At 44.4% G+C, this 23,803-nt stretch overlaps 1 protein-coding gene across 1 annotated transcript in view; it reads right to left on the reverse strand.

Annotated features, from left to right (window-relative positions):
- Window positions 1–5,549: 5,549 nt before the first annotated feature.
- The window catches only part of LOC119967872 (NACHT, LRR and PYD domains-containing protein 3-like), a 40,425-nt gene continuing 22,171 nt past the window's right edge, over window positions 5,550–23,803 (reverse strand). Inside the window, exons 6-11 of the mRNA XM_038800952.1 lie at window positions 15,719–17,456; window positions 7,598–7,684; window positions 7,295–7,465; window positions 7,004–7,174; window positions 6,699–6,866; window positions 5,550–6,558 (exon numbers count right to left, since the gene is read on the reverse strand). Coding sequence (XP_038656880.1) covers window positions 6,471–6,558; window positions 6,699–6,866; window positions 7,004–7,174; window positions 7,295–7,465; window positions 7,598–7,684; window positions 15,719–17,456 — 2,423 coding nt within the window. The 3' untranslated portion in view covers window positions 5,550–6,470. The remainder of the gene's footprint in view (window positions 6,559–6,698; window positions 6,867–7,003; window positions 7,175–7,294; window positions 7,466–7,597; window positions 7,685–15,718; window positions 17,457–23,803) is intronic.

Below are 23,803 nucleotides of genomic sequence, written 5' to 3' on the forward strand. Positions count from 1 at the left end.
GCTGGAGTGAGCTCCAGAGGTCTCTTGATCATGTGGCTCTTCCATACTGGTGGTTCCCCATTGTCTGCACCATGATTCAACGCCATCAGCGATGCTGCTAAGTGACTGGGCCATGAACTGCAGTGGTTCAACAATGTTCATCTGCATCTGAAACATGATCCTGACTGCAAAATGACAGGAGCCTCAGCAATGGTCGTCACAGGCTGAACCATGCCTTAGGCACCATAACTCAATATTCTGATGTCATGCTCCAGGCTTTCCATTGCAGTCACCACTCTATCAGTATTGGCCTCAGTGCCACGCGTTGTCAAAATCATCTCTGCACATATACATTCTGGAATGGTCCCGGTGGATTGGAAACACGCTAACGTAACTCCCCTATTCAAAAAGGGAGAGAGGCATAAAGTAGGAAACTATAGAATGGTTAGCTGGACCTCTGGGGCAGCAAAGTTGCTGGAGTCAATCATTAAGGAAGAGATGACCAAACATTTGGAAAGACAAAGCTCAATCTACCATTGTCAGCATGGTTTTATTAAGGGTAAGTCGTGCTGGACAAACTTGCTTGAGTTCTTTGAGAACTAAATCCACCAAAATGTAGATGTAGTACATCTAGACTTCCATAAGGCATTTGACAAGGTGCCACATAAAAGGTTAGTCCAGAAGATGAGATTGCAGGGGGCTGGGGTTGGAATACTAGATTGGATTGAGGATTGGCTGACTGACAGAGATCAAAGGGTCAGGTTAAATGGGTCTTTCTTTGGCTGGTGATCTGTAAGTAGCATGGTGCCACAGGGTACAATCCTCAAACCTCAACTGTTTACAATCTATATAAATGATCTGCAAGCAGGAACAGAGTGTAACATAGCAACATTTGCAAATTATACTAAAATAGGTGGGAAAGCAGGCAGTGAAGAGGAGATAAAGATGTTAAAGATGGATAGATAAGCTAGCAGTTGGGCCAAACGTTTGCAGATGGAATTGAATGTAGATAAGTGTGAGGTTATCCATTTTGGCTCAAAAAATAGTCAGGCAAATTATTATCTAAATGGAATGCAGATTCAACATGCAACCTGGCAGTGGCATCTGGGTGTCTTGTTCAAGAATCGCAGAAAGTCTCCATGCTGGTAAAAAATATAAAAAGAAAGGCAAATGGAACGTTAGTGTTCATTGCAGGAGGATTGGAGTATAAAAGTAGAGAAGTATTGTTGCAATTGTATAGGGTGTTGGTGAGACCACATCTGCCGAATTGTGTCCAGTTTTGGATTCGCTATTTGAGGAAGGATGTGCCGGCTTTGGAAGCAATTCAGAGGAGTTTCTCCAGATTGATTCCGGGGATGAAGGGGTTGATATATGAGAAGACATGAAACAGTTTGGGTGTATAATGACTGGAGTTTAGAAGTATGAGAGGGGATCTGATCCAGGTATATAAAATACTAAAAGGGATTGATAAAGTAAATGTTGATCAAATGTTTCCTCTTGCGGGACTCTGGAACAAGAGATCCCAGGTATAGGTTGAGAGATGGTAGATTTAAAACTGAGATGAGGAGGCACTACTTCTCGCAGAGAGTGGTGAATTTGATGAACTCGCTGTCCCATAGTGCGGTAGTGTCTGGATCAAGAGCTATAGATATATTTCTGATAAAAATGGGATAGAGGGATATGGGGAGGAGGCTCTGAGACAAGGAGTTCAGATATGATCTGATTGAATGGTGGACCAGGCTTGAAGGGCTGAACTTCTGCTCCAGAGTCCTATATTCCAACACCCATAGCCTTTAGCACTTCTGCAATCAGCTGTGCACTCACTGAAATGTCACTGACATCCTGTCCTGAATCTCACACCTGTGTCATATCATCTGCATCAGCTCCGGGTAACCCTATTCCAGACGCTCGGCATCTGACTGTTACTCAGCTGAGCCCTGGAACCCAGCAGATCTCCGACTGCTGTCTCGCTTGGATGTTACCGCCTCCACCTGATGTGCATCAGCAACTGTGTGGCGCTCACCAGATTGTGCCCCACAAGCCTATCTACCTAATGTCACCCACAAAGGTGTGTGTCTCTGCTCTTGGAAGTTGAGGGTGATAGCTATGATGCCTCAATAATGATCTCCTTGGAGCCCTCCGAGGTGATCTCTTAGATTGCAGGGGGTGAAAATAAATCCGAATCGCCTGCGATCCTGCGCGTCAATGGGCATTTGCCCAGTGAGAGGGAAGGATCATTTTGTCTGACATGAACACCTCATTTAAGACTGTTCATCTGGATGAAGGGGCAGTGGATCCTCACCTCTGTGATGCAGGACAACTTCGTTGTTGGTGACAGCTCTCTTGGTCAATCCCTCTATTTCCAGGATCCATTCCTCAGAGGGGTGATGGCTTAAATCTCTGGTACTCCACCCCCCCATCTTTACCCTTTTCCGCTTATTATGGGCTATCTTCTGCGGGGAAAAAGAGGGTATTGTGAGCTGCATGCTTGATGGGTCGCGGAGGGGTGGGGTCTACTGCAAGAAGCATGTGTGGGCACCGTATCTTGACATGTTGTGCTGGTGGGTCCCAGTTGGTTCTGAGAAGCAAGCACGAAGATCAGATTTGGGGACAGTGAAGGTGATTGGTGGATGTGGGGGCTTCAGGGGTGGCAGTCAGCAGTAAAGCCAGAGGAGAGGTGCTGACCTACCCTTGTAACTCGGTGGAGGTCGTTGATCCTCTTCCTTCATTGGATGGCGGTCCTGCATGTCATGCTGTCCACACCGACAGCTGCTGCTACTGTCTCCAAGGCGATATTGGTGATCCTGCTGCTGGTCCTCCGACCCCTTCGGGGAAACAGGATGTCCTGTCTCGCATCCACAGCATCAGGTAGCCTGGCCATATTGGCACCCCCAAAGTGAGGAGCAGGTCTGCCCTCTGCCATGCTTGTGTATTGACTGGGAGTGAATGGCGAGGACGCGTTTAAAAGCAGCTCTCCTTTAACTATGCCACGCTGAGGCGAGACTATCGAAGCAGACGGCGAGGCAGCCAGTAATGCTAACAAGCTCGTGTGGGCTAATCTCTGGCACTAAGTGCAGCTAAATACAGGCCGCAATTTCACAAATGCGGCCATCGAGAAACCCCCACCAATCGGGCCAAAAATGGGACTTCAAAATTTTTGTGTTAAATTGCACCCAGTGTGGGAAGTGAGCTGATGAATCTTTTATCGAAGTGCAAATAATCGTCACCTCCATTAAAAAAAAGGAACGGAGTATGGGAGCAGAGAGGCTTTTGTTCTTCGGATAAAGCTTTAAAAATGGAAAACAAGTTGATGTTGTAAAAGATGAGTTCACATGGTTTCCTCTACAACTTCCGAATGTTCGCTGAGCGGTGGATGCTTCATTGGCTGATTGCCTCAGTTACTGATGCCTTGTTATACAACTTATCTCACACTGCCGCTTGTGTTTATACATAAGCAAGAATAGCCTTGGAAAGAGTTGTATCAGTAAAGTCCTCTAATCTGATCCACATACATTATGGCAGCGCTGCCCTTTCTACCACCCGGATGTCAGCAGAAAAGACATTCCAGTTGACTATATCTGTCCCGCAGCCATCTAATACTCAGGCTCTCTGCTCTCTGCAGTGGCTGCTTATGCAGTGGACAAGACTGGAACTTGCAAGAGGACTTCCGGTTGATTCATGTATTTCTTTATTTTTCCTGTTATCGTTTTGATCCATGGATGCTAAGTGGATAGAGATCATTAGCAGGGGAAGTGAGAAATTCAAAGGTTACAAAAGAGAACACTGTACTAACCTTCGGACAGCAAAGCACAGACTTTCCAGCAGCTGAGAGATCGGTGGGACTTGGTTGGATTGGTTGGCCAACGAATTGGCCGAAAGGTCGTATTCTGCCCGGTAACAGATGGTGATTGGATCCTACCCCAGTGGGATGATTTTTTTCAGAGAACCAAGGAAGCACAGTTGGTTCCGAGATGCTGAGAGGGAAGGACCTGCACTCTCTCTCTCTCTCTCTCCAGAAAAGCTGCAAAGCTTACAAAGGCCGGAATGAATCTGGTGAAAATAATTACCGATTGAAAGTAGAAACCTCAAATTGAAAATCTTAATTGAAGGAAGATGTGCTGGGTGACAATCATCTAAAACAAAGACCCGTATCCTTTTTTCTTTTAGCACTATTTTACACCCCTCCTTTCCCCTATGTTTGTGGTTTCTGTGTATATACAAATATATAGGGTGGGACGAGTTAACATCGGAGTGTTAGGCATTAGATAATCATTAACCTGTTGTGTTTGCTGAATATTTAATTATAGTTATTGTCAATTAAATTAATTGTTTAAATTTACAAACCTGATGACTGCAGCAATGAAGAAAGAGAATGGGTCCCAATGTGAAAAAGGAGCTTCCTGATGGATGTGACCAACACCAACCAAAGGCTCAGCAGTGTTACTTTTTGGGCACCACCCCCCTCCCCCCCCCCGGCCTCTAACCAGCTCAAAAATGTAACTTGAGTGGGAAGCAGCCCTTAAATGGTCCATAAGTGGCAGGTGAAAAGTTTCAACTGAGGCATAGTGGACTTCAGTTTCACTTATTGAAGCATAAATGTATGGGTAGACCGTTGGGAAGGTCATTAGAGAAATGTATGGCTCGGCCCTTCCCCCCCACCTACAAGCCCATCGGTGGGGGATGTAAAATTCTGCCCCATCTTTCTCATAGGATTTTGCACCAGAACTTGTTGAACTTCAATCCTATTTTGTATGATGAAGCATTTTGTATCTGGGTGTCTCCGTTAGGTAAGTTAAAAATCATTTTACAGTTACGATGCATATATTTCAATCAAACTCATCTTTAATATTACCTAAACTCAACAACATCCATTTACATTTTTACACAAAAACATTCTGACCGTCAGTACAAAACTGGTTCTCTCACTGGTCGCTGGCTATCCCAACTGTCCCAATCTAGGCTGTTTGAAGTCATTTGAAGTGAGTGTTATGCTGGGAGTACAATGGATTGCGGCTGCTATTTTAACCATTTTGCACCACTGCACAAGTAAAATTGTTCGAAAAGGTGTCATGCCCAATGTTGGCAAGGCAACAAAACTTGCATCAGGGAGTTGTTTACTTTTGATGTCAATGCAGATCACTGAAATAATTCACTTTGAATAATTTATTACCTGTCCTTCATGAAACATTTCCAATGCTCCAGCTTCTTAGCTGCATAGAAACACATTTACTCATGCCCTGATCACCCACCGTGCTAAAATGATTGCACACAACTGCATTGATCTCATTCTTATTCTCTTACTAACAGAGCTACACCTCATCCTTTTCCTTTCCTCTTATCATTCCAAACGGTCATACACTTAAACATTCAGTTCCCACACATGCTCCTGTTCACCTGGCTTTTCCTCATAGAACCTGGTTTTAATCCACTCAACTGTATCTGCTGAAGGCTATAATCACAGGCTTGCGGTTGAAAATCTCTGAAACTACAGTTCTCACATTTTTAAATGCTAAGTCCTGGAATGCATTTTGTTCAGATAATGCACCATTTAATTCAACAGCGCACAATAATCATTTTCATCAGTTTATTTAATCCAACAGGCAACAATACAGAGGTGAAGTTTAACAAAATTTTAAACATTTCCAAGTGTAGATAATTTTACAAAGCTACGCGAGTACAGTTTAATTCAAGTTCTTTGATTAGTCCCTCCATTTTGTCAGAACATTCCATGGGGGGGCATCATCAACTCTTTTCACAACCTCATGATAGACGATAACTCCATTTCAAATTAATTATGCAACGTTTAATTTCCTTGATAACACCAGTGCCCATTCCCATGGTGCCAGAAACACAAGACATTCAGAGTCTTTAAACACTACAAATGCTCACGATCATCCATACTGAATGGCAGGGTTTCCACCTGACACTTTGCACAGTTTTTGTCTCAGTTGGTGATCCATCCTAGGGGCATCAGTTTCAGGAATCTCCCCAAAGGATACTGTCCCTGGATGATCCTAAACACTAGATGTTGGTCCCTATTGGATGGTGGAATCCATCCCAGCTGGATATATCCTATACCCTAAGGTTCATTTGTCAGAAGGGTTACTGGGCACTGATACTAAGTGAAAACATTTGTTAATGTTGTCCCAAATTCCAGAATTGCTGAGTGCAATTTTCTGCGCCTGCTGCAGAGCAGACTAAGCCCCATCATGGACCCTTTCCATCTATGCATTTCCTCAGTGATCCAATTAGGAAAATTCAGCCCTGGGTATTCTGCAGAAGTAGACGTTCGGGCTGGGCAGTTGAGACTACTGACGCTGCTTCTGGGTCTCTGGCATCAAAATGGGAATGACACTCGCCCAACTTGAGCTGAAAACTGGCAATTGGCCAAGAGGATGTAAATCTGGAGTGTGGTTGCTTCAAGGGAGGGGTAAAAAATCAGCCGAAAACGTTCACATAATCACATCAGTGACGTTTATAAATTGACATGTTCACACTTCCACACTCAGTCCTGGTCTGGAGTTCTGCAGTAATTTCAGGTGTCTCTTTTTGCTTGGACTGAACCGATTTCGTCCCAGCCTGAAACAGATGGAATGTCAAACGAGAAATAAACAGATTGAACAGCAGTGTAACGTTTCTGTATGAAATTAACTAATATTACCCATGAGTGACAAATCTCAATTATTTGTTATAAATTGAACATGAACACAAGCACTCACCAAATCCACTTTAGACTCCTGCAGGTCTGTATGAGGTTGCTGAAAGCGGGGACAGATCGGTCTGTGAAGGAATTTGACCCCAGGTTGAGATCTGTCAATATCCGGTTTACACTGAGAGCAGAAATAAGGTCCTCAGCACAAGAATCTGTGATTCCAACATCCCATAGCCTGGCCAAGAGATAGAAGCAAACAACATTCAGTGCAAATTTCCAGTGTTTACAAATAACACTATTCCAGATCATTATTGCAACTAAATTCTCAGACATCCTGCTATTATACACAATCTCAAACAACTTGAAACTTACAACAGTTTCTGTATTTTACACTCTGGGTTCCTGAGTGCTCCAGACAGCAGTTTGACTCCTGCATCTCCCAGTTTATTACCACCCAGGATCAGGTCTGTCAGTGAACGGTTTGAACTGAGAGTGGAGGCGAGATCTTCGGTACAAGAATTTGTGAGAGAGTTATTCTTCAGCCTGGGGATCATAACCAGAAAACAGAGTAATCTTTCAGTGTTTACAAACAACACAATTACTGGCACTAATAGTGTTTGGCATCCACTTATCAGCAGCACAATATTACAATTTGGTCCTTACACCAACGTCTGTATTTTACATTCTGGGTTCTTCAGAGCCACCGATAGTAGTTTCACCCCCGCATCACCCAGTTTATTATTACTCAGGGACAGAATTGTCAATGATTGATTGGTACTGAGAGCAGAGGCGAGATCCTCGGCACAAGCATCTGTGAGAGCATTACTCTTCAGCCTGGAGATTGGGTAGAGAGAGAGAGAGAGAGAGAGAAATAACATGAGTCAGAGTAAAACCCCCCGTGTCCATTATTACTGACACCGATAATAAAGTTGCATTTCAAGCACAATCTCGCAGTCAGATACTTACTCAAGCTTCTGGATTTTACAGTCCGGGTTTCGGAGAGCTTCAGACAGAAGTTTCACTCCTGCATCTTCCAGTTTATTTCTCCCCAGTCTAAACACAAAGAGGCAAACAATGAAAAACAAACTGAAATAAACCAGGATCAGAAATATTTATTTCCCCGTTGCTTGCGAGAGGAATGCGAGAGGAATTGGGGAAAAGAAACTGAGGAATTTAATGAACAGATATCTCTGTCGCCGAGAATGAATCACACTTTGTGCAGCTTCTCATATATTCAGGGAATGTCATTAAAATGCAAACAAGGGTGTAACGGGACAGCAGGGAGATGATTAGTTGGCTTGCATTAGTATCTGTTATATACATTATTCTTGTCGATTTAATTGCAGAATGAGATATAATATTTTCAAAAATGAACGTGTAAAATCTAATTAAATACATGTAACTGAAAAAAAAAAGATTTGAAATGTTAGGGGAGACTATGTGGAGGGACAGTGAGACCATTTCAGATTTGCACAAATCTACCTTCAGTCGCTCTGGCTCAGAGACAGAGAACATTGAAACATAAGGGATGGGAAGGAATTTCTGTTGAGAAGTTGGGGAAGGTCGAAATTGAAATCCCTTACACAATAGCTCTGTTCAACAGGTGTAATGTACAGGTTAACAAGACAGCTACGATGTAAGACTACCACGATGCAGAGGCTGTACTGGCAGGAAAGAGCAGAATAAACATGTGGCAGGATGGAGCATTCTCTCGTTAGGGAACACACTACATACTCTGCAGCCACAAATAAGAACCTCATATGGTGCGCTACTTACTAGGTGCCAGGGTAAGCAGTATCTCATGGTAACAAGTGATGAACTTGGAAAGGGAGAGGGACAATCCAGTTGAAGTGGTCCTTGTCAGAACAAAAACATAGGCAGGAACAGGGAACAGATTCTGCTGACGGAATATCAGGTATTAGGAGCAAAATCGAAAAGCAGGACTAAAAAGTTAATAAGTTTCCCTTTTCATAAAATACTACAGTGCAGAAGGAGGCCATTCGACGCAAATAGTTTGCACCGACCCACTGAAAGAGTACTTCACCCAAGCTCACTCCCCTGCCTGTTCTCATTAACCCCATAATCTAACCTACAATTCTTTTTGGACACTAAAGGGTAATTTAGAAAGGCCAATCCATCTAACCTGCACATTTTTGGACTTGGGAGGAAACCGGAACACCCGGAGGAAAGACACAGGGAGAATGTGCAAACTCCACACAGACAGTAACCCAAGGCTGAAATTGAACCATGGTCCCTGGTGCTGTGACGTAGAAGTACAAAACACTGTGCCACCTTGCCGTCTGAGTCAGTGAAAATTGGCAATGAAACAGTCAGCTCAGGAGAATTTGTATGTTGCTGAAGAGCAAGTGTGGCAAGGAGAGGCACCCTTTCACTGAACATGGCTCCAAATAGGGATTTGTACAGAGGGAAGGGACTCCATTTGGAACGGAATGGTGTCTCATGTTTTGGTGGAAAGGATTCACAGGGAGATGACAAAGCTATTAACCAAAGCTGTAAGAAAGAGGGAACAACATACAGAAAATGAAGTCAGCATACATGTCGACAAAATCGAAAAGAGAGAATCGGAAAAAATAAACTGAAGACTTTGACGGAAAGGAGACAAGTAGAATTAACAGAAAAGAGTGTGGAATTTATGATTGGAATAAAGTAAGAGAAACTGCTATTAAAAATGAGCTTAAGAGTCTGTGCTGAGCACAGGCTCCATACTAAAACAAAACAATTGGAGGCAATAATACGTTGAGGAATGAGAGATAGTCATGATTTCCAAGACACTGATACAGAAATATCTGGCGCGAGAATTAAACATTGTCGGATATAATTTCTTCAACAAAAATACAAAAGGAGAAGCTAGCAGCAGAGAGCTGTACTGAATAAGGAAAACAGAATAACAGTAGAAAAAGTGTGTTTATCAGCAACACAGGAATATTATGCATATGGATACTGCCAATTGATAATAAAGAATGAAATTCGCCAATGAGGTATTATTCAAACCACCTAATAGTGCAAGAGTGGTGGAGGAAAAATGTAAAAATAAATGAGGGAAATGGGAAAACTCATGAATAATAATCAATTGGGCATTTCAACTTCGCTGATACTAACTGTTCAGAAGAGACATGTAAAGGCAATAAGGGAATTGAGTTACCACAATCCAAACAGGTTCCTTTCGAACCAAATTGGTAGGAAGACTGGACATGAAATGAAATGAAAATTGTTTATTGTCACAAGTAGGCTTCAAATGAAGTTACTGTGAAAAGCCCCTAGTCACCACATTCCGGCGCCTGTTCGGGGAGGCTGGTACTGCTACAGGAGTCACTGCTGCACGTAGTAATAGAGAACGAACCAGAGCAGGTAAAAGTAGCAAAAGTCAGGGAAGATCTGGACAATAGTAATGATAATACTCTATCATAGGCTTTAAACTGCTGCTTGAAGAATACGTAAACTGACAAAGACCAGGGTAATAGATTTGAGTAAAACTGGTTTTGAGGGGCTACAGATAAATTTGGATGGATGCAGGGAACAGCATGGTATGGGAGAATATGGATAGAAGAGAGATTGAAAAGAGGGAGAGCAAAGAGGAACAAACTATATTATAATATCAAGGAACAGAAAATGGCAAGTATTTTTCGAATACATGCATAAAACAAAAAAGTCACAAAAAGAACAGGCCCAGTTATTGGTGCATAAGCAATGATGGGGAGATGATAGAAACATTAGGTAATTAATTTCCTTATTTATTGACCACAGAAAAAAGGACAGGTTAACATGACATTGAATGATGGGATAATTGTACTGAAAATCAAGTGGTGAAATAGTAAATAAATTAATCAAACGTAGAATGGTTAAAACCCTCGGTCCAGACAGATTGCATCCACACTATTAAAGGGAAGTGGTACAGGCGGCATTGTGGCACAGTGGGTAGCACTGCTGTCTCACAGCGTCAGGGACCCAGGTTCAATTCCGACCTTAATTACTGTCTGTGTGGAGTTCGCTCCACTTCTGCATTGGTTTCCTCCGGGAACTCCGATTTCCTCCCACGGTCCAAAAATGTTCAGGTTAGGTGGATTGGCCATGCTAAATTGCCCCTATATTTCCACAGGTTAGGAGGAGTTACAGGGACAGGGCAGGAATTGGGTCTGTGGTCTCTCAAATGGTCGGTGCAGATTTGATGGGCCAAATGGCCTCCTCCTGCACTGTAGGGATTCTTCTTCTTCTCATAGGCATTGCTACAAGTTTTAAATAGCTTTTGAGAAGAATGCTGCAGTGCCAGAAAACCGGTGAACAGTTAGTTTTATATCTAAGAAGGGAGACTGAATATATCTAGGTAGCACATTGGTGCTGGAAAAAGTGCAGAATCCCTACTGATGACATAACGGAAAACATATAAGCATCTGGAAACTAAAAACACAATAATGAATATTACATTCTGCTTGGCCTACTTTGGTGAGTTTTTTTCAAGAGACAACAAAGATTTGCCTCGATTTTAAACAGCTGTTTTGATAAGGTTAACAAATTAATAGATTTCAGAGATTATGCAGTCATGGGAAAATGCTCGGTGGCTTTGAGACAAAAAGCAGAGGAGTTGGGTGAGGGATGGGCGACATTCTCCGATCCCAGGCCGGGTCGGAGAATCAGTGGTGGGGGGTGCGCAATGTCGCTCGGTCGTCGGAGGGTCGGCGCCCCCCCCCCCCCCCCCCCCCCCCACCGCGATTCTCCGCACTCGACAGGCCGAATGCCCGCCGAGATCGGCTGAGTCCCGCTGGCGTCATTCGCGTGTGGTTCTACCCGACAGGACCTCGGCGTTCTGGCTGCGGGGCCGTCCTGGTGGGGGGGGGGGGGGGGGGGGGGGGGGGGGGATCCAACTCCGGGGTGGACCTCCACGGTGGTCAGGCCCGCAATCGGGGGCTACCGATTGGCCGGCCGGCTAATTCTGGGGGGGAGGGCTATGTTCCTCGCACCATGCCTCTGGAGGGCTCCGCCATGTTGCATGGGGGCCGGCACGGAGGCGGCAACCCACACACATGTGCGGACCCGCACCGGCCATAGAACATACAGTGCAGAAGGAGGCCATTCGGCCCATCGAGCCTGCACCGACCCACTTAAGCCCTCACTTCCACCCTATCCCTGTAACCCAATAACCCCATCTAACCTTTTTGGTCACTAAGGGCAACGTCGGGCACGTGGGGCATGTATTGGCAGCTGGAGCTGCATGAAGCGCTCCAGTGTCGTACTGGACCCCTGTGCGGCGTAGGGTTGCTGCTCCTAGTGGCCAGATGACGCCATCACTCAGTCCAATTATCAGAGAATCCCACCCACCATCTTTTCCGATTCACAGAAGGCAGGAAGGTGGGCTTCACATGAAAAGTGCTGGGATCACTGTTGTTCACAATTTTATATTGAAGATTTAGAAGTTGGAATCAAAACAATATCCAACTTTGCAGCTGACAGCAAACTGAGAAAGCAACTGTTAACACTGCAGAGGACTGCGCCAAATTACAAGAAAGATATTAACAAACTTGGAGAAGGGGCATAATTTCACCAGATCAATGTGAGGTAATGTATTTTGGAAAGGAAAACAAGGAAATTATGTCTTATTTAGAAAACAAGAATCTAAACCAGGTAGAGAAGTAAAGGGAATGCAAATGCATAAATCACTGAAAGTGTAACGCCATAAAACATGTTAATCAAGCAAGAGGGTTTATTTCTGGAGGAACAGAAGTGAAAACAAAGAAATGATACTGAACTTGTATTGATGTTTTGTTGGACCACATCTGGAGTGCAGTATACAAATCTGGTTGCCATATTATTTTATGGAACTGAATCTATTTCCATGGAAGGAAATGATGAAGCATTGATACCTTGTAAGATTTGAATACAGGATTTTAAAAAAATTGCCACAATTGTTCAAAGCCTCATGGAGACTGCATCTGGAGCATTATCCAGTGTTTTGGTCTCCCGAGCCAAGGAAGAATATACTTGCACAAAGAGAGCGCAACAAATGTACACAAGATAAATCTGGGTTGGGTGGATTGCTCAACAAGGAGAGGTTGAAGAGGCTGGGCCGAGAATATATGAAGTTCAAATGAATGCAAGATCATGTCATTCATGCATACAGAATTCTTATTGGATTCAACGGGGTAAATGTCAATAGGATGTGTCTCTGGCTGTTAAGTCTACTACTGTACCAGGAAACAGTCTCAGCGTTAAGGGGTAGGCTATTTAGGACTGAGATGATGAAGGATTTTGTCACTCATAAGGTGGTAAAACTTTGGAACTCTCCAAGATGGCTGTGGAGGGCAGTCATCGAGAATGTTCAAGACAGAGATATATGGATTGGTAGTCATTAAAGGTATCAAGACATGTTCCTGTTGGCGGGTAAAAATGACGGTTCTCCAAAGGTTTCTGTTTGTTTTCCAGTGCCTCCCTATCTTTATATTTTAACCGTGTGAATAGGGTGATCTCTGGTTTTGTGTGGGTGGGTAAAACCCCGCGAGGAAAGAAAATGCTTTCTTTCAAACTTTAGGAATTACTACTGGGCGGCAAATATAGCCATGATAAGGAAGTGGGTAGTGGGGGGGCGGGGGGGAGGTCGGTGTGGGAGCGAGAAGAGGCGGCATCATGCAAGGGCACCAGGTTGGGGGCATTGGTAACAGCTCCTCTGCCGTTCTCACCGACCCGGTACTCCACAAGCGGCCCAGAGAGTCTGGGGGCAGTGGTGGAAACATATGGGAGTGGAGGGGGCATCGGTGTGGGCTCCAATTTGTGGTAATCAACAGCTTGTCCTAGGGAGGCTAGATGGGAGTTTAGGAGGTGGCAGAGAGCAGGAATTGAGAGGCTGGTGGATCTATTTATTGATGTGTTCAGAAGATTTGGAGGAGGAGTTTGAACTGCGGAGGGAATGGATTTCGATATCTACAGATAAGGGATTTTGTGTGAAGGCAGGTTGCAACCTTTCTGCTTCTACCGCCACAGGGGATACAGGACAAGGTAGTTTCTAAAATGGGGGTGGGGAGGGGAATGTTTCAGATATCTATGAAGAACTCATGGAGTGGGAGGAAACTCAGATAGCTGAGCTGAAGCGTAAATGGGAAGATTAGCTGTGAGGGGAGGTAGAGGTGGGTCTATGGGAGGATGCTCTGAGCAGAGTCAACACGTCTTCATCATGTGCCAGGCTCAGTCTGATACAATTCAAGGTGGTTCACCGGGCACACATGACGGTGGCCCGGATGAGCAAGTTCTTTGGGATAGAGGACAAGTGTGTGAGGTGTGCGGAGGGCCAGCAAACCATGTCCACATGTTATGGGCATGCCTGAAGCTCAGGGGGTACTGGCAGGGATTTGCGGATGTCATGTCCACGGTAATAAAAACAAGGATAGCGCTGAGCCCAGAGATGGTGATTTTCTGAGTGTCGGAAAATCCGGGTGTCCAGGGGGCGAGAGAGGCTGACATTTTGCCCTTTGCCTTCTTGGTAGCCCGGAGACGGATCTTATTAACGGGGAGGGACTCGAAACTCCCAAAATCAGCGGTTTGGGTTAGTGACATGGCTGGGTTTCTCAGACTTGAGAAAATTCAGTTCGGCCTGAGAGGATCAACGTTAGGGTTCGTCCTGGGGGTGGCAGCCGGTCATCGACTTCTTTAGAGAAAACTAAACTGTCAGCAGATTCAATAAGGATGGGGGGGGGGGGGGGGGGGGGGGGGGAGAGAGAGAGAGCTAGGCTATTTCACATTCAGAGGAGAAGGGAACAAAGGGAGATGGAGGGATGTGTTATGCACTGAACAATGTGTACATTTGTATTTGTATTGTTTATTGTTATAACATTATAAATGCCTCAACAAAATGCTTTTAAAAACAAAATTAAGGATATCAAGGGATATGCGGGATAATATGGAAAAATTGTGTTGCAGTATGAAATCAGCCATTGGCCAGGATTCTCCAATTCCTATGCATCCCACTACGACTGACAGCGAGGATGGAGAATTTGGCGCTCAGCCAAATCTCCCATTCACTGCAGAGTTACTGGAGAATCTGACCAGCATGAATGGGTGGAAAATCCTACCCATTAGCTGGTGGAGTGGCAGAACACATTTGAGGGGCCGAACAGCCTACTCCTGCTCCTATCGCCTATGTTCAATTTATGAATCACCACTGTACCGCTGGGAGAGTTATCCTATTTATCAGTTCTAAATGTTACTGTGAGCTCTGTTCCGCAGAATTTTATGTAACAAGGAGAGTTAATTCTGTTCCAGTACACCTTTCAAATATCTATGCATTATACTTAATAGAGGAGGGTGTGCTTTCATTTTATTCCCGATTCAACTCGGCCTAAATTTATTTCTGGAATAACTGGAGCAGCAGTGTCCGGGATATTTGCAGAACTTCTGTACCCGAGCTGGTATCCACAGAGGGAGCAGAGAATGGAAAATTCCCAGGTTCACTGTCTGCTGTGTGCAAGGCCCCACCACTGACTGGATGTGCCTTATTCCAGGGATAAAATCCCACTACCCTTTCAATTGGAGCGCTTTTAATCTCCCAAATGTCATATCTTAGGATGCCAATAATTGCAAACATTTACAGAACAAAGGATTTCCATTTCCCCAGCATTCTCAATCCAGGAAACTAACCCAAGAAGATATGCCTATATGGGATTGGATTAATGATCAAATTGTAAGTTTTTTAAAACTTGGATTGTTGCCCTGATTCTAGTTAAAATGCTGGTCATGGAAAACATTTTGCACCAGTTTCTTGTACTGCTAGCTTATATACTTATATTCCACTGTCCATTCTTAATAACTATGATCTGTAAATACATATCTGACCTGTTCTGTATTCTGCACTTACTCACTCAATAGAGAGTGGAAAATCCCTACAGGTTCATATAGATCCATTTTAGATTCCCTGGTCCTGATGGGAATTACAAATTTACACTCTTATATAATATCCATGGTGATGTTTGGACTGCATCTGCTTCTCTCTGGTTTAACTCAACTCTATTTTTTTCTTTATGGAACAAATACACAATCCATGACTGTTCTACAATAGCTGATACTTCGAGACAAATAAACAGTTACCTCAACTCCCGGCATTTGTGCAGTACGGGACCTAATCGCTGGATTCCTTCATACTGGATGAAACAGTTCTCGAGATTGAGATGTTTTATTGAATTACAGAGTCCAATAACATGAGACAGGACCACACAGTCAATTGGAGTCAGTCGCAATCCACAAAATTTAAATGTTTCCATGGATCCCACTGTGGACTGAGCCAGTGCTTTATTCTGAGATTCGGATAAGTAGTGCAAAGCGTTCATGTGATTTCTTTTACTTATTTTACCCTTCGTGTTCCCAAGTTGTCCTTTAACCTTCTCCTTCACCCAGTCAATCACTCGGCTGGTGGTCTGTTGAAGAAACGGACCCAGAAACTCCTCCAGGGGCTGAGCTGACTGTGGGGAGGATAGACCAGCAACAAAGCGGAGAAACATCTCAAATCTCCCACCTTCTTTACTGTGGGCATCACTAAGGAGTTTCCCTATGTTTTGGGGATTTGGAGTCAAGAATTGTGCGAGTGCAGCTGCAAAATCTTGAATTGTGAGGTGCGGGAATGTGTAAACTATACTTTGGGAAGTATCACTTCTCTCAGAAAAATCCTTCAGGAAGCTGGAGAGGAACTGGGAAGGTTGCGTACTGTACTTGACCAAATCTTCGTTTGTGAACACACTTTTCTTTCCGGAGGCCCCTGAAAAGGCCATCTCACCGATCGCCAAAAACACATCGCGGGGGGTTTCAATCTCTTTGCCATGGTTTTTCAGAATGTTGTAAAAATATGAAGAATATAATTGGGTGATGTTCTTGGGAATTTGTTGCTGTTTCCCATCTCCTTCTGTAAAGAAGGGACCCAGTGACAAACCGAGGATCCAGCAGTAGGAAGGGTTGTAGCTTATTGTGTACAGAAGCTCATTCTCCTCCACGTGTTTGTAAACAGCTGCTGCCACTGCCTGATCTTCAAATATCTGATTGAAATATTCCTTCCGTTCTTTCCCAACGAATCCCAGGATTTCAGCCCAGACACTGACCCCGGCCTTTTCTAATAACTGCAATGTACTGGGGCGACTGGTCACCAGCACGGAACACCCTGGGAGCAATTTGTGCTGTATTAAACTGTACACAATATCGGCCACTTCACACTGGGATTCAGGATCTGTGCACATGGTCTTGGCTTCGATATTTTTCTGACTGTTGGTGAAATTGAGACTGTCCTTGAATTCATCCAAACCATCAAAAATAAATAGCAATCCTTCTGGGTTTTTCCAGAGCTCTCCGAGAACATTGCACAAGTAAGGATAGAAAGCAAGTACAAGATTCCTCAGGTTTAATTTACAATTCATTGTGTTCAAATCCCGAAATTTAAAGCTGAAAATAAATTGAATGTTTGGGTATATTTTCCCAGTGGCCCAGTCATAAACAATCTTTTGTATCATTGTAGTTTTTCCAATCCCTTGGACTCCGCTCACTGCGGCTGAACTCCCAGGAATGCGTTCTGTCTCAGTCGAACTGCTCCGGAACAATTGCTCAGGTTGAATTTTTTCCATTTCTTTTCGAAGGTGTTTTTCTCTCCACACATCATGTTCTCTGCTTCTTGCCAGCAGTTCATGATCTACAAGTTGAATATCTCGAGGCGTAGAAATGATCGATAGCTCAGCATAATGATCAACTAACTGGAAAATCTTGACCTTCTCCGTGAGTAAGATAGAATTTACTCTCATTTTTTCAGTTTGTTGCCGCAATGTTTCCTTGTGCTTCTGTTGAACATCTTGAATTAGAACAGACAAGGAGTTGTTCCGAATGTTAATTACATTGCCAGAAAAACAAATTCTCAATACCAGTATTGCAAGGTTTTAAGTTACAACTTCATTTCAGGGTCAAAGTTAAATTCCGGTTCGTGAAAATCTTGCTTAAAAGTGAACAATGCTAAACAATAGCTTAAAATCTTCACTTATTTTTAATATGAAATGCCTTATTTCTAAGTAACGATCAGCGGACTACGCAGACTGTAAATAGCAACAAGTTTCAATGTTACTGTATTGGATCAGGGATGGGATATCATGGGTCATGTGTAAACTGAGAAACTGAGAGACAAAGTCGAGTGAATGAGTGAGACTGCTGATGGTCAGAGGTCCAACTCAGCATTTGATCAGGTCAGTAACTAGGCTTCCAATTCCACATGATCCCCATCATGAAGGCTGCCTGCCACCACCATCACCGTTTCACATATCTCTGCTCCTCCTCAGCTACTTTTCTACAGTAACCAGATTTATACATTTGTTGCCTCCAGACTTGACAAAAGAACAAAGAACAAAGAAAAGTACAGCAGAACAGGCCCTTCGGCCCTCCAAGCCCGTGCCGACCATGCTGCCCGTCTAAACTAAAATCTTCTACACTTCCGGGGTCCGTATCCCTCTATTTCCATCCTATTCAGCTAACCTACACATCTTTGGACATTAAAGAGTAATTTAGCACGGCCAATCCACCTAACCTGCACATATGGTCTTTGGACAATGAGAAGAAACCACATCAGCCGGAGGAAACACACGCAGACACAGGGAGAACGTGCAAACTCCACACATATAATCACCTAAGGCAGAAATTGAACCCGATCCCTGGCACTATGAGGCAGCGGTGCTAACCACTGTGCTGCTCCCAGATGTCGATCAATGTAATGTAGATCGAGGGAGATGGACGTTCCCTCTGGGCAAAATGAGAAAGCTGATAGTTCAGATCAAGGCATGTGCAAGAGTGTCTGAAACATTTAATTCCGGCAAAAGAGAATTTGACTTGCAATGCTTTAATGGAATTGAAAAATTTATTGCAAATAATGGCCATAATGCAAATAATGGCCTCAAATTTTCAAAGGACCATATTTGCTGACCTGCAACTGCACTAACTAGTAAATGAACTTGAAGCTTATGATGTCCTAGGCGGCTACCTGCATCAAAGTATTTGTTTTTAAATTTTTCCAATAGGGGCAATTTAGCGTGGTCAATCCACCTACCGTGCACATTTTTTTGTTGTGGGAGTGAGACCCACGAAGACACGGGGAGAATGTTCAAACTCCAGACAGACAGTGACCCGGGGCCAGGAGTGAATGCGGATCCACGGCGCAGTGAGGCAGCAGTGTTAACCAATGCTGCCCTACATGCATTAAAGCTGACCAAACTTAGGAATAACACCGTTCTACCTTCCCCCTCCCCAGCCCTCATCAGATCTCTAGCAAGCTTTTACTACCTCCTGTTTTCCACTCTTCAGCCTGCAGGAGCTACAAGATTTCCAAAACAATTGAAAAGAGATGGAGGAAAAATGGGCAATCTTTTATCCAATAAATATAATGGGGAGACAAGTCACAACGGAGGATACTAATGGAGCAGTTTAAGTGCGATCTAGAGAATGCATTCCTCAGGATTCACTGATCGGAGAGGAAGGTGTGGTCAGCTCCAATACAAGCTCAGGTTTATTTGGGACAAATTCTTTATTGCTGACTTTGATCGCCCACTCTTCTACTATGTTTCAGAAATGGTACTGTTTCAGCAGATTTATGCGTACATTGAACATCTTTTTATCGCAGTTCTGCTACAATTACTGATTCGAATTTCAAATAAGTATTTGGAAGAAAGAGAATTTGGTTTGCTTCCATGAAATGCTTCCATGGAAGTCCCAAGTTAATTGCAAAAATGTCTTCAGCATTTTCAAAGCGCCGGGTTTGCTAACCTGCAACTGTTGAGGAGTGCACTCCCAATGAGTGAAGTGGTAGCTCCACTGATGTCCCAGCCTACATCAACGTTGGTGTAAACCAAACTCAAGATCTCACAACTCAATTGCAAATAATGGCCTCTATATTTTCAAAGGGCTTTTCAATCAATGCCACGTCTTGCTGACGAATAATTATTCTCAGCAACTTAATTTTGGTTATTGGTTTCCTATATTGCAGGTGTGCTCATTTACAACAAATTTGTCAGTCATTACTTTGGGTCAAAAGAGATTCCAGAACTAAAGGTCTATGCTTTGAGTGGAAAACGATTCTCCTTTGCATTGCAATAAGAAATCAATTCAATAAACTGCATTTCAACCTGAACACTGGCCGAGAAGCGAGATATCAGTGCTTGGGGTTATTAGAGGGTAATTCTGATAGCGGGTTCAAATCAGGCATTTGTTTTTTCTGCCTGAGATTCTCGCTAATTCGGCAATGTGCACAGAACTCACCCATAGCGCTCGACTTTCTGAGACACCTGTCAGTGTGTACAGGGTTTCACAGTGTATTAGGACCCTGCCAGGTGTGTACAGGGTTTCACAGTGTACCAGGATCCTGCCAGGTGTGTACAGGGTTTCACAGTGTATCAGGATCCTGCCAGGTGTGTACAGGGTTTCACAGTGTATCAGGATCCGGCCAGGTGTGTACAGGGTTTCACAGTGTATCAGGATCCTGCCAGGTGTGTACAGGGTTTCACAGTGTATCAGAATCCTGCCAGGTGTGTACAGGGTTTCACACTGTACCAGGATTCTGCCAGGTGTGTACAGGGTTTCACAGTGTATCAGGATTCTGCCAGGTGTGTACAGGGTTTCACAGTGTATCAGGATCCTGCCAGGTGTGTACAGGGTTTCACAGTGTATCAGGATCCTGCCAGGTGTGTATGGGGTGAAGGATTCGTGGATAAAATGTCCTCGATTGTTAGTTGACCAGAATAGAACAGACTCCATCTTGGACACATGAGAACAGACAGTTTGAAGAGCTTTCCTCCGTATCAGCCCCGAGCACTCCGAGACATAACTCAAGGCCATCTGACAATGCTTCTTGTCTTGTGAAAATTGTCCAAACGCATTCAGAAATAACTGACAGATAACAGACATGAACCTCTGCCTGCGGGAACAGAAATCAAACACTCTGCATGGAGATGCCGGGTGTGGGGGAACATGTCTTAATCACAAATGCTCATTATATGCTAACCTATCTTATAAGGGATATAAAGAAGTAAATACTATAACCTTATGTTAGATCATTATGATCCACTATGTATTCACTAAAAGCAAAAGGAGAGTGGTGTCGAATGTCACATTATAAACTGTGACTATAGCCATTCACTTATACTGTATATTCGCTCTGTATAATTTTTGTATACTGTGATTATGGCAACACACTTGTATTAAGAAGTCACTTTGTGCAACCTTTAAGTATAATTTGTATTGTAAACTTTCTTTACCAAGTATTATGAAATATTCTGTAAATCACGACCAGTTGCACTATAATGGTTTTAACTAAAAGTCAACTGATCCGGTGCAGCTTCTAAGGCCTGCAGTAAAACTTGTTGGGGCCACATTGTTGGACAGTTAATTAGGAAGACTGAGACTTTGTATCTTCAGGAATCTAAGCTACTGGCATTCGCCATTACTGGGACTTGGCTGCCATAAATTCCTCCTCTATCGGGCAAAGGAGTCTCAGGCTAGCAAATATCTGGGGATGCAACCTGTTATCAATTCTAAAGATTCCAGGAGTCTCTTTGAACGTTTGAGTTAATAACGTCATCAAACACTTGCCAGCAAAAGACAACAATACAGAATAGTGGGAGGGGTATGGAGGTATGTTACAAAGGGGCTAAAGTGTAAAAACCTTTGCTCCCACACTTGTAAGCCGAGACGAGTTTTGGCTGACTATTTAAGTGAAGGAAAAGCAAGAGCTTCTCTCCCAGTCAGTTAAGATCTTCAATAAAGCTTGTGAACAGAATTAACTACGCTGTGACCTTGACTATTTTTTCAAGTCTAACAGGGGATTCATAGTGTATCAGGATACTGCCAGGTACGTGCGTGGTTTCACAGTGTATCAGGATCCTGCCAGGTGTGTACAGGATTTCACAGTGTATCAGCTTCCTGCCAGGTGTGGACAGGGTTTCACAGTGTATCAGGACCCTGCCAGGTGTGTACAGGGTTTCACAGTGTATCAGGATCCTGCCAGGTCTGCACGGGGTTTCAGTGTATCAGGACCCGGCCAGGTGTGTACAGGGTTTCACAGTGTATCAAGATCCTGCCAGGTGTGTACAGGGTTTCAGTTTATCAGGAGACTGCCAGGTGTGTACGGGGTTTCAGTGTATCTGGATCTTGCCAGGTGTGTACAGGCTTTCACAGTGTATCAGGGTCCTGCCAGGTGTGTACAGGGTTTCACAGTGTATCTGGATCTTGTCAGGTGTGTACAGGGTTTCACAGTGTATCAGGATCCTGCCAGGTGTGTACTGGGTTTCACAGTGTATCAGGATACTGCCAGGTGTGAACAGTGTTTCACAGTGTATCAGGATCCTGCCAGGTGTGTACAGGGTTTCACAGTCTATCAGGATCCGGCCAGGTGTGTACAGTGTTTCACAGTGTATAAGGATCCTGCCAGGTGTGTACAGGGTTTCACAGTTTATCAGGATCCTGCCAGGTGCGTACGGGGTTTCACAGTGTATCAGGATCCTGCCAGGTGTGTAAAAGGTTTCACAGTGTGTCATGATCCTGTCAGGTGTGTACGGGGTTTCAGTCTATCAGGATCCTGTCAGGTATGTACAGGGTTTCACAGTGTATCAGGATCCTGCCAGGTGTGTACAGGGTTTCACAGTGTATCAGGAGCCTGCCAGGTGTGTACGGGCTTTCAGTGTATCAGGATCCTGCCAGGTGTGTACTGGGTTTCACAGTGTATCAGGATCCTGCCAGGTGTGTACTGGGTTTCACAGTGTATCAGGATCCTGCCAGGTGTGTACAGGGTTTCACAGTGTATCAGGATCCTGCCAGGTGTGTACTGGGTTTCACAGTCTATCAGGATCCTGCCAGGTGTGTACAGGGTTTCACAGTGTATCAGGATCCTGCCAGGTGTGTACAGGGTTTCACAGTGTATCAGGATCCTGCCAAGTGTGTACAGGGTTTCATAGTTTCAGGATCCTGCCAGGTGTGTACAGGGATTCACAGTTTAACAGGATGCTGCCAGGTGTGCACAGGGTTTCACAGTGTATCTGGATTCTGCCAGGTGTGAACGGGGTATCAGTGTATCAGGATTCTGCCAGCTGTGTACAGGGTTTCAGTGTATCAGGATTCTGCCAGGTGTATCCAGGGTTTCAGTCTATCAGGATCCTGCCAGGTGTGTAGAGGCTTTCACAGTGTATCAGGATCTTGCCAGGTGTGTGCGGGGTTTCAGAGTGCATCAGGATCCTGCCAGGTGTGTACAGGGTTTCACAGTGTATCATGATCCTGCCAGGTGTGTACAGGGTTTCACAGTGCATCAGGATCCTGCCAAGTGTGTACAAGGTTTCACAGTGTATCAGGATCCTGCCAGGTGTGTACGGGGTTTCATAATTTCAGGATCCTGCCAAGTGTGTACAGGGTTTCATAGTTTCAGGATCCTGCCAGGTGTGTACAGGGTTTCAGTGTATCAGGATCCTGTCAGGTGTGTACAGGGTTTCATAGTTTCAGGATCCTGCCAGGTGTGTACAGGGTTTCACAGTGTGTCAGGATCCTGCCAGGTGTGTACAGAGTTTCATAGTTTCAGGATCCTGCCAGGTGTATACAGGGTTTCACAGTGTATCGGGATCCTGCCAGGAATGTACAGGGTTTCACAGTGCATCAGGATGCTGCCAGGTGTGTACAGGGTTTCACAGTGTATCAGGATCCTGCCAGGTGTGTACAGGGTTTCATAGTTTCAGGATCCTGCCAGGTGTGTACAGGGTTTTACAGTGTATCAGGAACCTGCCAGGTGTGTACAGGGTTTCATAGTTTCAGGATCCTGCCAGGTGTGAACAGGGTTTCACAGTGTATCAGGATCCTGCCAGGTGTGTACAGGGTTTCAGTGTATCAGGATCCTGCCAGGTGTGTACGGGGTTTCAGTGTATCAGGATCCTGCCTGGTGTGTACGGGGTTTCACAGCGTATCTGGATCCTGCCAGGTGTGTACAGGGTTTCACAGTGTATGAGGATCCTGCCAGGTGTGTACAGGGTTTCACAGTGTATCAGGATCCTGCCAGGTGTGTACAGGGTTTCACAGTGTATCAGGATCCTGCCAAGTGTGCACAGGGTTTCATAGTTTCAGGATCCTGCCAGGTGTGTACAGGGATTCACAGTTTAACAGGATGCTGCCAGGTGTGCACAGGGT

This window comes from Scyliorhinus canicula, chromosome 6 (assembly GCF_902713615.1).
Source record: "Scyliorhinus canicula chromosome 6, sScyCan1.1, whole genome shotgun sequence".
Classification (NCBI taxonomy): domain Eukaryota; kingdom Metazoa; phylum Chordata; class Chondrichthyes; order Carcharhiniformes; family Scyliorhinidae; genus Scyliorhinus; species Scyliorhinus canicula.